Genomic DNA, 12,690 nt, shown 5'->3' with positions numbered 1-12,690 from the left:
AAAATTAACCTATAAACCACAAAAAACAAGCCAGGATCAGAAAGAACAACAATCATGCCTTTGAAAGATCAGGTATTTTGCATGCTGGAAGTGGATAACATTTTTGTAGTTTATTTTTATTAAACTCTTGAAAATATTCTTTCTTCCTTCCCCACCTTGAAAGAGAGGGCAGTGCGTCTACATCTGGCTTCCTAAAACGGTAATACAGCAAGTAGTTTACAAAAAGTTGGAAGAATTCTTATAGGAAAAACATAACTAATGTATCAGTTGTTGGATTGCCTTCCTCAAGTGCAATGCATGGAACACAGCGGTTTGCCCTGTAAAATAAATGTGTGTGTGTGTATAATACACAAAGACCCATCATGCCTAAATCAGAGATTTAGATCCTCCAGGTAACTGATCTTTTCCCCTTGGAATTTCCCTATTTCACTCAAACATCAGGAACACTGGTGCCATTCCAGCATGCAACTCCCTGACAGGTTTTTGTTGCTGGAATCTATTATAGTGGCGGTATATCTAACCGACCACCAAAGAGTATGCAAAATATTTTAATATCATTACCAAACTACAGTAAAATCTTAACATGATCCTAGCCATCTGTGTGCCATGTCAGTTTGCCTTCATAAACAGCTGTTGTATTATCTAGCACAGCACGTCCAGTGTTACCAATGTTTTAGTGGGTTTTGAATTATAGGATTCTTTTGTCACAGCATGCCAGTAACTCCCAAGAGGAAAAGCAGCAGAGGTTTCCCTATTAATCAATTCAATATTAGGCTTAGTTCTTACCTTCGAGTTTCTAACAATAACAGGATATTTCATCCCTGCAACAGAATTAGATATAAAGAGGTTAATAGAATCCATGCTAGAGAAAGAAAACCAATAGTACAGCCAACTTATCAGGATTGGAGTCCAACTGGGGAACCCCAGACTATGGAGCAAGCATTGTTCTGATGGGATTTATAAATAGAAACCTAACCGTTTTCTGTTTCCTTCATGTATTGTATTATCTCTTTCCACATTCTGAGGGCTTGGCTACACTTGCGAGTTACAGCACAATAAAGGAGCCCCGGGCGCACTAGCTCACTCCCCGTCCACACTGGCAAGGCCCGTAGAGTGCTCTGACTCCGCGGCTACAGCGCTGCTGGTGCTCCACCTTGGCAAGTGGAACAACCTTTGCTGCGCCCCCGCCGGAGCGCCACGGCATCAGCGTGAATGAGGTGTTGCATTACTGCGCTCTGATCAGCCTCCAAACGTCCCATAGTCCCCTTAAGTCAAGTGGCCACTCTTGTCATTGTTTTGGAATCACTGTAGGAATGCAGATATGCCCTTTGAAAGCTCCGTTTCTGACAGCCGGCTGCTTATCTGCTCCGAGACAAAGCAACCATTAGTGTAGAATGCTGTGTGAGAGAGAGGCGGGGAGGGAGGAAGGGGGGGGGGGTTCTGCTGCTGTCTGAACTTACAAGACAGCATGCTGACATGCTCTCAGCTCCCCAAAAACCCACTCTCTCTCCCCCCACATACACACAACACACTCCCTGTCACACTCCACTCCACACACCCCCCATTTGAAAAACACGTTGCAGTCAATTGCATGCTGGGATAGCTGCCCATAATGCACCGCGCCCAATGCCACTGCAAGTGCCCCAAATGTGGCCATGCCAGTGCGCTTGCAGCTGTCAGCGTGGACAGATTGCAGCGCTTTCCCTACTGCGCTCTACGAAGGCGGGTTTGCCTCAAAGCGCTCTACATCTGCAAGTGTAGCCATGTCCTGAGATCTGTATCTGAAGTAGACCCAATTTGCTCTCCAAGACAGAAGCAAAGAGCACTGTTATAAGCATGTGCACCCAATATTCAGCTGCCGGAAACTATCCTGAGAGAATAACTTGTTTCACCTAAGAGAGAGTCCTATTTTACTGGACATTTTTTCTATGTCCACTTGAAAATTATAACTTTTCTTCCTAAAGGTGATCTGCCCTGGGAAAAAGTGGGTTGTTCAGTTTGATGACCTATCCCAGCTGACATAATTTTGTCATTGGGCTAAACAGATCTTTACTAAAAAGAGAGTTTCAAAAATATGCGAGAGAAAAGTAGCTACAGCCCTTTCAAGTACTTTTAGTTACAACAGAGGCCTTAGGGCAAAACTTGTTATGAAAATAGACTGCAATGTTACAAGGAAGAGAGAAGAGGGAGCGCTTACCGTCTTCACTTTCTGAAGGACTTTCTTTAGCCATCTCCATGTCTGTTACTTCAAAGTCAGTCAAGACTGCGCCACCCACTTCCTGGAAATCTTCCGCATAGGACAGGGCCACTTGTCTATAATTCACAATGCCAGTGTGTGGGGAGTCAAGGGCCATCACACCCTGAAATGGTATTGGATGAATTACAGGAAAAAAAGCACAGTTGGGTGGGTACCTAAGATGTGTGCCTCTAAATGGCTCTGAGTCATAAATCAAGTTCTACAACCCTTGCTTTTAGGGTTGTATAATCCTGCACCACAGACAGTGCACTATAATGTGCATATGGCCACTCTGGGCGTTTTCCCCTAAAGTGCAGTTGTTTCTAGTGCTTCCTGTCACTAAAAGCCAATTACATCAACTCTGCTGTGAGTTACTCCCTGAACTGGATGTCAGAAATACTAGTCTGTTCCCAAAACTGGTCTTTCCTAAACCAGAGAATAACTAGCCGCTACTCTGTCACGAGCCCAGGCAAGGCGGGTGAAATTCTTATGTCACTCACTGGCACACTTATCTTTGGATCGAAGGGACTCAGTTTCCTGTATGACTGATTTCTTTCAGCGCACTGGTAAGGAACACATCCATGCCTTAGCTCCCCAACTGTAAAATGGGGAGAATAGCACTTCCTACCTCACAGAGCTGTTGGGATAAATATATTAAAGATTGTGAGGTGCTCAGAAACCTTAGACAGATAAATAGAATAAGATTCAAAGCCATAATGCAGTTTTAAGTTCCTTTTGATGAATTTTGTTCATATACTTAATACACAGTGCAATGCGCTCTTTATAATGAATGTATTGTGCCAGTTCTCTTCTATTCAGGATATTGGGAATCAGCTCAGGATAATGGAAGTCAATTCAGTTACCAGGGTGCACTGAATCAGACCCACTTGATTTTAGTTATTTGCAGAGCTAAATGCTTAGCCAGATTATTAATGCACACATATATTTCTATACATTTTACACAATAGCCACAAAAGCTAAATTCAGGTAATACTAAGAGTCCCTTTCAGACAGGTTTTTGTCTGTCTTTTTTTACCACATAAATCTAGATGGCTACAGTAACTTCTAAGCAATCACCCACACAAACCACTTCAACAGCAGAAAACTTTCAGATGAAACTATACAGAGATGTTTCCCTCCCAATTTTCCTTCCAACAAAAGAAACAGTAATAAAAAGTCTTGAAACTAACAGGCTGACCACATTTCTGATCTCCTCCTACAGTAAAGAAATACATGAGAGAGCAAAGTGTTATGTAACGATTCTAGCACAAAAACTGACTACATTCAAACTGGTCTGAATCAGAACTGCGTGCTTCCAGCCGAATAGAGATTTGCACTTGCTACCCAACATTCACTGATATTGCACATGATTAAGGCCCTACTTGAATTGCAGGACGACTGTCAAATAATTGCAGCTGAGTTCTGGACAAGACATGGAAAATCACGGAAAAGTAATAATGGATCCTTATTATTTGTGGTAATTCGGAAAAGCTGACAGCAGGAGCCCCCGCTGTCAGTCCCAGGGCGGCTGGCACTCCCGCTGTCAAAACTGTGATGGAAGCTAAATATTGCGGGATCTGCAACATCACAAATTAAGCAGGGCTTTAAACAGGACTATTATATAGAAAAAAGATCCTATCAGCAAAAATTCACACATGGGAGCTCTGAACTGGGGAGAGGAAAGCCTAACTACTGATTGGTAACCATTCCCAATCCCCAGAGAAAGCTTTCTAATCCCCATTGGTGATTAGAATCTGTCCAACCCTGGGTACATCAATATTACAGAAGATTCTATTTTGTCTCAAGTCACTATTTGAGACTCACAGATTTAGGCTCTAGGTGTGTGACCCAGGGATTGCTTGGTGTCAACTGGCAGAGGGCACGGGGGATGCATGTGTTGGTACAGGGATCCCCATAGTCAGATCCATGCATATTAGTTCTCCAAAGGGTGGCATGTAAGGTCTCTACTGAGAGCCAGTAGCTCACTGGCTATTATAATCGTTTTGAAATGTATGGTATGGATAATATTTAAGGAGTTAGGTATCTATACTGGAAATTATGTTCTTAAAGTCTTTTACTCATTGGGGAATTCTGCGCCACTGCACAAGCGCAGAATGAATGTGCCCTGCAGATTTCCCCACCCCGCAGAATAACTGATTCTGATGGGGAAGCGAAAGAAAGCTGCGAGAGAGGTCACGCTTCAATTACACTTTTCATCTACCAGGGGATGCTGTGGCACTAAAAGGCAGCTGGCTCGCAGGCCTGAGCAACCAGCCGCAGAGAGGGAGGAGGAGAGGCTGCCTTCCTCATAGCACCCTGCCTATGGGGACAGGTGAGGAGGCACAGGATATGAGGGGGACAGACAGAACAGGACATATGGGATTGCTGGGCGGGGGTCACACAGACTGGAGTTCAGAAGGGCTAGCAAGGGGAATAGACTGGGGCCGGGGCACAGGAGCTAGTGCGGTAAAAACATTGAACCGGGGTTGAATAGGAGTGGGGGTGCAGGGCCACATGAGGATGGGGGGTGCAGGAATACACACGGACAGGGGCAGCTATGCCTTGCTGAGTGAGGATGCAGGGCCACAGGGAGACAGGGGAAAGTGGGGGGGGGTATGGGGACATATATAAATATGCCTGGCTGAATGGGGAGTGGAGGAGCAGGGACACACGGGGACAGTGGCAGATGTGCCTGACTGAATGGAAGAGGCTAGAGATCAGCCACGGTCTGCATGGATGAGGCTCCCTAACAATCCCTTCCCCGCCAAAAGCCTGTTCCATACTTCTCCAACCCACACCCAACAACCCTCCAAGTTCATTCCCAGGCTCCTTCCCAACAATTACTTCCCTCTTCCTCAGCTCTTCTGTTACCCCTGACTCCCCCAAGCCTTTGCACTGCTTCTGAGGGGTGCGGGAAACACGGTTCTGTATTGTAGGTTAAAAGAATTATTACTCAAAGTTCTGTATCAATAGGTCTAGTAAGGAATCAATTTGTCAAAAACATTTCCTGAATCTTTTTTGTTTTCTGTATTGTTACAGACATACTTGCTGACAGGTATTTTGAAATAAATTACCAAAATAATTGAAACTGGTGTGATTATATTGTTACTTTGACAAATAAAATATGCAGAATTTTAAAATATTGTGTGCAGAATTTTTAATTTTTTGGTGCAGAATTCCCCCAGGAGCTGAGGCAGGCAACATGCTTTGGACAGATTCTTTCATGTAGGCGGTAACTGACACCCGGTCTGGCCATATGTGTATTGTCTGCTTCACAATGGAGGCTTATTTGCATACTGATCTACAAGGTAATTCAGATTGTGAAATCAAAAAGAGACTGCAAAATCTAGGCTGGAACAAGGAACAGGAGGGTGTCTGGTTTATGAATAAAGATCAAAGCACTGTGTTGATATATCTGGGGTTGCAAAGAGACACCCAGGATTCTTCACCTAGAAAGCAAGCTGACAGTGTGTTCGCCTTCTGAATGGAGGGTCACAGGCAACCTGGCTGTAAAATGCTGTAAGGATCTTTGGGTGAACAATACTTAGACATGAGAGCACCTTGTTAAATAAGTGTAGGCTCTAGAATGCAGGTTATGATTTTATTTTACACGTAGCCATTTGTTTCCAATAATTATATTTGCTATTATTTGAACCTCTACCCTTTGTTAAAATAAACCTTTTCTTGTTTTCACTAGAGCCATATCTAAATGCTGTATATTAATTGGAGTGATGATCTGAGGTAAAACTGGTAAGCTGGGGTGTATTGCCTCCTTGGGAGCAGTGAATATTATGACTGTCCAGTGGAGAAGGGCTCGAAACTCCCGGGGCATGCTCTGAGGTTCTAGTGTGCCCATCGCTAACCTGGAAAGCGGGTCCTGCGGATGCCTGGAGGGGGGTGCTTGTGTTCCCCATGGCTGGTGGAGCCTTGAGCTGATCCACAGCAGGCACAGACAAGCCATCCTCCCGCTAAGGACAGGTGGGAGTGAGGTGCCTCACAACCCTGGGTACCCCCGGGAAGCATCACAAGGTGAAATGATACTTGCTTTCTGTAATGTAAAGATATTGTCTAGTGTGACAGAACAGGTCTATCACTTAAAATTAGAACAGCAGCAGGTCCATATCATCGCTCAAAATATAGTTGGAAAGAAAGCAGCCTATTAGGTAAGCACCCTAACTTTTTTCATCACTCGCTAGTAGTTTTGGTTTTTTATTGCCCCCTCTCATCCTTGCTTGGCAGATGTGTTTGGAGTCACCGAAGGTAGAGCAGAAAGTCCAGGTTTCCTCACAAGGACAATATGGACCACCAGTTTGGCAGGACGAATAGAGAGATGATAGGATGTGTGGTAACAGATCATTCAAACTGGAACCCCGGAAATAACTTTCTCAACAGGGATCTAACCCCTTCAAATGTCACCTAAAGAAGAAATAAAGCTCATCTCTGGACCGAAGAAGGCACCCGGGGAAAGGTTTTGATTTTTTTACCCAAGGAAGAAGGAAATATTATGAGAGGCAGGATAAGAATAGGTATCACAAGGACTGGTGTAGAAGGTGGTGGGAGAAGTCAGGTCCCCTTCTCTACTCCAGTCAAATCCATCTATCTTAGGGGTTTATACTGCCACCCATCACCACAGTATCTGACAGCCTTCACATAAACTCAATAGCCATTGCGAAGTCCCAAGAAGACTTCATGGAATTTCTGGCACTTTTCCCTTTTTGGGCCAAAAACTCTACTTAGGGAAGGGTTTTTTTGGGCAGAGTTTTGTAGGGGGGTTTTGGGTGCGAGAAGGTGTCAATGGTGGAGGTTTCAAGGAGGAAGGTTTTGCAACATCTCCTAAAATTGGGTTAGGAGAACATTTCCTAAAAATACGGCTAGTATCATTTCTTTAAAGAGGTATACATAAGCAGGGTTGGTTTTGTGCTAAATATTTCTGTACTATAAATTAATTCCTTTTTGCTGGCAGTTTTTATACCATTGGGATTTCAGGCAGGCTTTCCTTTGAACATATCACCCATTGAGACTGCCATGGGGGCAGCGTCATCTAGGATTTGTGTTTAAAAGAATGTAACAGATCACTTAGATAAACTACCGCTTTTCATTCCATTTAACAATAATAAGCAACTTACCCTGCAAAAGGGCTCCTTTGCTTGTATTTCTTTTGCACTTATCAGTTTCAGATCTCTGACGTTGTTCAGCAGCCCTCTCTCATACAGTGCTCTGAGTCTTGGAATTTCTTCTTGTTCAACAGCTACTATTAGCTTCAGAAGGGATGACAAAGTTCAAGAGAGACATCAACAGGGTAATAAATACATTTGCAGTGCACGAAAATGCGAAGGAAAAGCTAGTGTTCATCAATGCACTGAACAGAAGACCTTACTAAACACATACAGTAACTCCTCGCTTAACATTGCAGTTATGTTCCTGAAAAATGCTACTTTAAGTGAAACGATGTTAAGCAAATCCAATTTCCCCATAAGAATTAATGTAAATAGGGGGGGTTAGGTTCCAGGGAAATTTTTTTCACCAGAAAAAGACATTATACGTGTATGTGTATATATATGGTGACAGGGTCGGGCCAGATGGCTACAGGAGAGTAATTTTTTTGCAAAAAAAGGTGTTTTTTTATTTGCATAACACACTTACAAAAACAAAACAACAGCATATGCAATGTGTAACACAGCAGCCAATCACAACTATTTTCTCATTAGCTTCAGGGGAGAGAAGTGTTCAAGCTTGCCTGGGCCCAGAGCGGGGGGCCTCCTCAACTCTCGTGGTCTTCCACCCTTCCGAGTTACCTGGTGGTCCAGAGCGAGGGGGCTTCATCGACTCTCAAGGTCTGCCACCCTGTCGAGTTACCTGGCGCCACGCTCGAGTGTCACCAACAATTCCCTCCTCTGAAAGCACCCAACAAAAGGGGCAGGCTGTGGGGTGGACAACCCGGGGGGGGGGGGGGGAGAGGGGCACGTGCACCCACGTGTGAAAGGACCCCTCTAAGGTGGTGGTGTCCGCAGCAGCAATGGCTGGGGCTGGGGTCCCTTACTCTCTCCCGCAATCAAAAGGGTCAAAACAAAGGGAGCCGGATGGGGACACCGAGCAGAGAGCCTCAGACAGCGCCCATCGCTCCTCAAAAGCGTCAAGGGAGTTGGTGGACACCGCCCAGAGGAACTCCGCCTGGATACGTGAACGGACCAAGGATCGGAAAACGGCCCCACAGTCACAGGAAACTCCATCGGCCAACCTCCTCTCTCTGGTTTTATAGATGGCCGTTTTAGCCAGGGCCAGGAGGAGGTTAACTAGGAGATCCTGCGACTTTGTGAGGCCACAGATGGGGAGTGCATAAATAAAGTGAGGGGAAAAATGCAACCAAAAATGTAATAAAAGATTTGTGAGGAGCCGGAACAGGGGCTGCAGCCTGGCGCACTCCAAATATATGTGCGCCAGGGTTTCCCTCACACCGCAAAAGGGACAAGTATCTGGGAAGGGGTTGAACCGCGTCAAGTACGTGCTTGTGCTCACAGCTCCGTGAAGGAGCCACCAACTGATGTCCCCAACGGGCCTTGGAACCAAGGTGGAATACAGGCTGGCCCACCGGGGCTGCTCACCCTCCAAAGGTGGCAGAAGGTCTCGCCACTTTGTGTTGGGGTGGGACACTAGGGTGAGGGCGTGAAGGGTGTGGAGCACGAGCATGTATAGATGTTTCCTTGGCGCGGTTTGGAAGCATACTGGCTGCAGTTCATGCAGCCGGCTCGCCGTAAAGAGGTGAGGGGGTCGATTGGGTCTACGGGGCAGGGGTCCAATTATAAGGTCCGGCGGGCCTGGGGTAGAGGGTGGGCGGGGCGTGCCCTCGAGCAGGACCCAATCGAGGTAAGCTCTAGCAGGGGGCGGCAAAGCGACCTTCACCTCCTGAAGTACGCGCCGGGGGGTACGAGGTCTGGAGAGCCCCATGCGCCGAGTGTCAGGGGATCCAGCCAGTCTCCCTGGTCGTAGTCCAGGAGGTCTCCGACTCTCGTGACTTCTGCCAGGATCAAGCTCTGGCGCACCAAGCGGGACTCCACCACCTGCACACGGAGCTGGGGGTTGTGTAGCAGGGGCTCCGTGAGGAGATCTGCCCCCTTGGTGGCCGCCACGGACCTGGTCGTTAAAAACAGTTTCCAAGTCCGGAGGAGGTCCTGGTAGAAGACCGGCAGCCCGGAGAGGTCTCGCAGAAGACCTCCCGGACAGAGATAAAAGAGCTGCCGGTCATGTCGGAGCCCTCAGATGCGGCGCAGGATGGCATGCGCCAGTATGCTCCACGCCGAACTGCCTGCACCATAAAGGAGCCTCTGCAGGGCCTGGAGGCGGAAGACGCAGACCTGAGTGTGCAGACACTTCAGGCCCTGTCCTCCTTCCTTCAGGGGTAGATGAAGAACCCTTACAGTGAATACCCCAGAATCGATGTCCGGAGGTTGGTCAGGAAACCCGGGGCCGGGACCAGGGTGTTGAGCCAGTACCAGAGCTTGGACAGGACTAGTTGATTAAGCACCAGCGCTCTCCCACGAAGGGAGAGACATCGGAGTAGTCCCATCCATTTCCAGAGCCGCTCTATCACCCCGCCCTCTAAATTTTCCCAGTTCTCTGGCGGAGAGGGATGCGTGGCAGAAAGGTAAACGCCGAGGTAGAGCAGCGGACCCACGCTCCACCGGATGGTCTGAAGCGTGGGTGGGAGGGAGCTCGCCTGCCGCCAGTCTCCTACCGCCAAGCCAGAGCTCTTGACCCAGTTGACCCGGGAAGAGGAGGCTGCCAAATAGATGGGCTGGCAAGCCTCCACCTGCGCCAAGTCGCCTGGGTCCTGGACCACGAGGAGCACGTCATCAGCGTACGCCGACAGGACCAGCCGCAGCTCTGGCTCCTGCAGCACCAACCCTGTCAACCTCCTGCGGAGGAGGCAGAGGAAGGGCTCGATCGCCAGAGCGTACAGCTGGCCCGAGAGGCGTCACCCCTGCCGTACTCCTTGCCCGAAGCTGACCGGTTCGGTCAGGGTCCAGTTGAGCTTAACCAGACACTCTGTGGAGGCTACAGCGCCCGGAGAAAACCCACAAACTGGGGTCCGAAGCCAAAACGCCCGCACAGTGCTCAGGAGGTACCCGTGGTCCACCCTATCGAATGCCTTCTCCTGATCTAGGGACAGGAGGGCGAATGACAGACTGTCTCTACGCCCGAGTTCCAAAAGTTCCCGAACCAGAAATAGGTTATCAAAGATACTGCGGTCCGGGACAGTGTAGGTCTGGTCTGGGTGGATCACGTCCGCCAGCACAGACCCTAGCCGCAGCAAGATAGCACGGACTACAAAATCGTAGTGAAAGCAGAGGAGTGAGACGAGACGCCAATTTCGTAAATCGCGGAGGTCCCCCTTCTTCGGCAATAAGGCAAGCACGGCTCGCCTGCACGAAAGAGAGAGGACCCCACTCTGCAGAGACTCGGCCCAGACGGTGACTAGGTCTGGGCCGAGGACGTCCCAAAACAAGCGGTAGATCTCCACGGTCAGCCCGTCCATGCCTGGAGACTTATTAGTGGGCTTACGACCGAGGGCTTCCAAGAACTCGGCCAGAGTGAGAGGCAACTCTAGCAGGTCTCGGTCGCTCGCGCGGACTGTAGGGAGCTCCTCCCAGAGCACTCTGCAAGTGCCAGGGTCAGCTGGATCCGGGGAAAAAAGACTTGCGTAGAAGGCTCGGGCCCTCCCGCACGTCTCCACTGGTTCCGTGAAGGGAGTGCCGTCTTCTGCCAGGAGGCAGGTGACGTGTTTCTTGGCCCCCCTCGTTTTCTCCAGGGCATAGAAGAAGCGGGAGCAGTGATCCATCTCCCGAAGGAGGCGGATGCGGGATCAAACAAAGGTGCCCCGGGCCCGATGGTCCTCGAGGGCCCGGAGCTCCTCCCGCTTCTCCCAGCACGCTCCGCAGAGGAGCGGGTCCTCGGGGCCGGCGGCCAGACGCCTCTCCAGCTCTAAGACCTCCCGTTCCAACTGCTCTATCGCCGCATTTCTCCATCGGCTGGAGCCCCGGTTGTAGTCGCGGCAGAAAAGCCGGGCGCATACCTTCCCCAGGTCCCACCATCGCCGCGCCGAGGGAAAGGCACGCCGCTGCCCTCGCCAGGCCAGCCAGAATTCCCGGAAGGACGTCACGAAGCCCTCATCCTCCAACAGGCTGTTGTTAAAATGCCAGTAGGCTGGCCCCGGCCTCTCCGCACAGAGGGAGGCTGTCACGGTGGCTAGATGATGGTCAGAAAATGGGGCCAGCCAAATGCTGGAGGAGTGGGCTCGTGAGAGATGGAAGCGTGATAAATAAATGCGGTCCAACCGGGAGTGGCTCGACCAATGGGCTTCCACCCGGACAAAGGTGAACGTGGAAGTATCATCTGGGTGGTGGTCGCGCCAGATGTCCACTAGGGAGTGATGTTCGACTATCTCCGGAGAGTGTCCGCGGCGGCCGGGCTCTGCTTAGTCCCCGAGCGGTCCTGTTCCTCGAGGGTGGTATTAAAGTCCCCTCCCAGGACCAGGCACTCGTGAGAATCTAAGGTGCCGAGGAAGGCGGACGCCCGCTGGTAGAATTGCAGCCGCTCCGAGCCCGATGTCGGGGCATAGACGTTAACGAGGTAAACCACGAGCCCCTCCATACGGGCCCGGAGATGCAGCAGGCAACCCAGCACGGCCTCGGCGACCGCTAGCACCTCGGGCCGTAGGTCGGGGGAGAACAGGGTCGCCACTCCAGCCTGTCGAACCGTGGCATGGCTAAAGTAGACCCTGTCCCCCCACTCCAGCCGCCAACTGTCTTCGGCGGTCGGATCCGTATGGGTCTCCTGCAGGAAAACCACAGAGTACCCTCCCTCCCGAAGGAAGGAGAGCACCTGGGACCTGCGGAGAGCCATCCTACAACCCCGGGTGTTCAACGTTGCGATGGTGAGAGGTGTCATGGGGAGGGCCGGGGGGATCCTCACTGGCAGGGACGCTCGCATCTGCCAGCGGGCCGCGCAGCAGTCCGTGACCCATCCTGTAGGTGAATAATTGTTCACGGAAGATGCGGACCCGCCAGTAGGCCGCAGCATCCTGCTTCCCCGTCCCTTTACCTTCCCCCATGAGGGCCCTTGTGGCCCGGAGGATTTGAGAAAAGTCTCCCCATTGCTGGAGAGCAAGTTGTACCTTGTTGCGGGAGCCATGGACATCCTCTAAAAACTTCCGCAGCTCTCCTCGCAGCTCATGGGGTGGGGGTGGGGTTACGGTTTCCCGGTTGTTCCCGGCGGGGCCCTGGGTGCAGCCCCGTGGTCCACTAAAACGGACAAGCAGGGTACGGACCCCCGACGGGGTGCCTGATGGGCTGGAGCTTCTAGGCCCGCCTCAAGCTCTGGAGCGATAGGGGGCACTGGAGGGAAGATAGCAGCTCCTAATGGGTCGGGGCAGGAGAACACAAAGGCCACTCCCTGGG

General features: G+C 50.1%; 1 protein-coding gene across 1 annotated transcript in view; it reads right to left on the bottom strand.

Moving 5' to 3' along the window:
* L2HGDH (L-2-hydroxyglutarate dehydrogenase) overlaps nucleotides 1-12,690 on the bottom strand; it is a 35,959-nt gene that overhangs the window by 12,262 nt on the left and 11,007 nt on the right. The window contains exons 4-6 of the mRNA XM_074956553.1: nucleotides 7,363-7,494; nucleotides 2,198-2,360; nucleotides 787-821 (exon numbers count right to left, since the gene is read on the bottom strand). Of these exons, the coding sequence (XP_074812654.1) occupies nucleotides 787-821; nucleotides 2,198-2,360; nucleotides 7,363-7,494 (330 nt within the window). The remainder of the gene's footprint in view (nucleotides 1-786; nucleotides 822-2,197; nucleotides 2,361-7,362; nucleotides 7,495-12,690) is intronic.

This window comes from Natator depressus, chromosome 6, assembly GCF_965152275.1.
Source record: "Natator depressus isolate rNatDep1 chromosome 6, rNatDep2.hap1, whole genome shotgun sequence".
NCBI lineage: Eukaryota > Metazoa > Chordata > Testudines > Cheloniidae > Natator > Natator depressus.
Note: the sequence above shows the minus strand (reverse complement) of the source record. Positions and strands in the feature narration are given on the sequence as shown.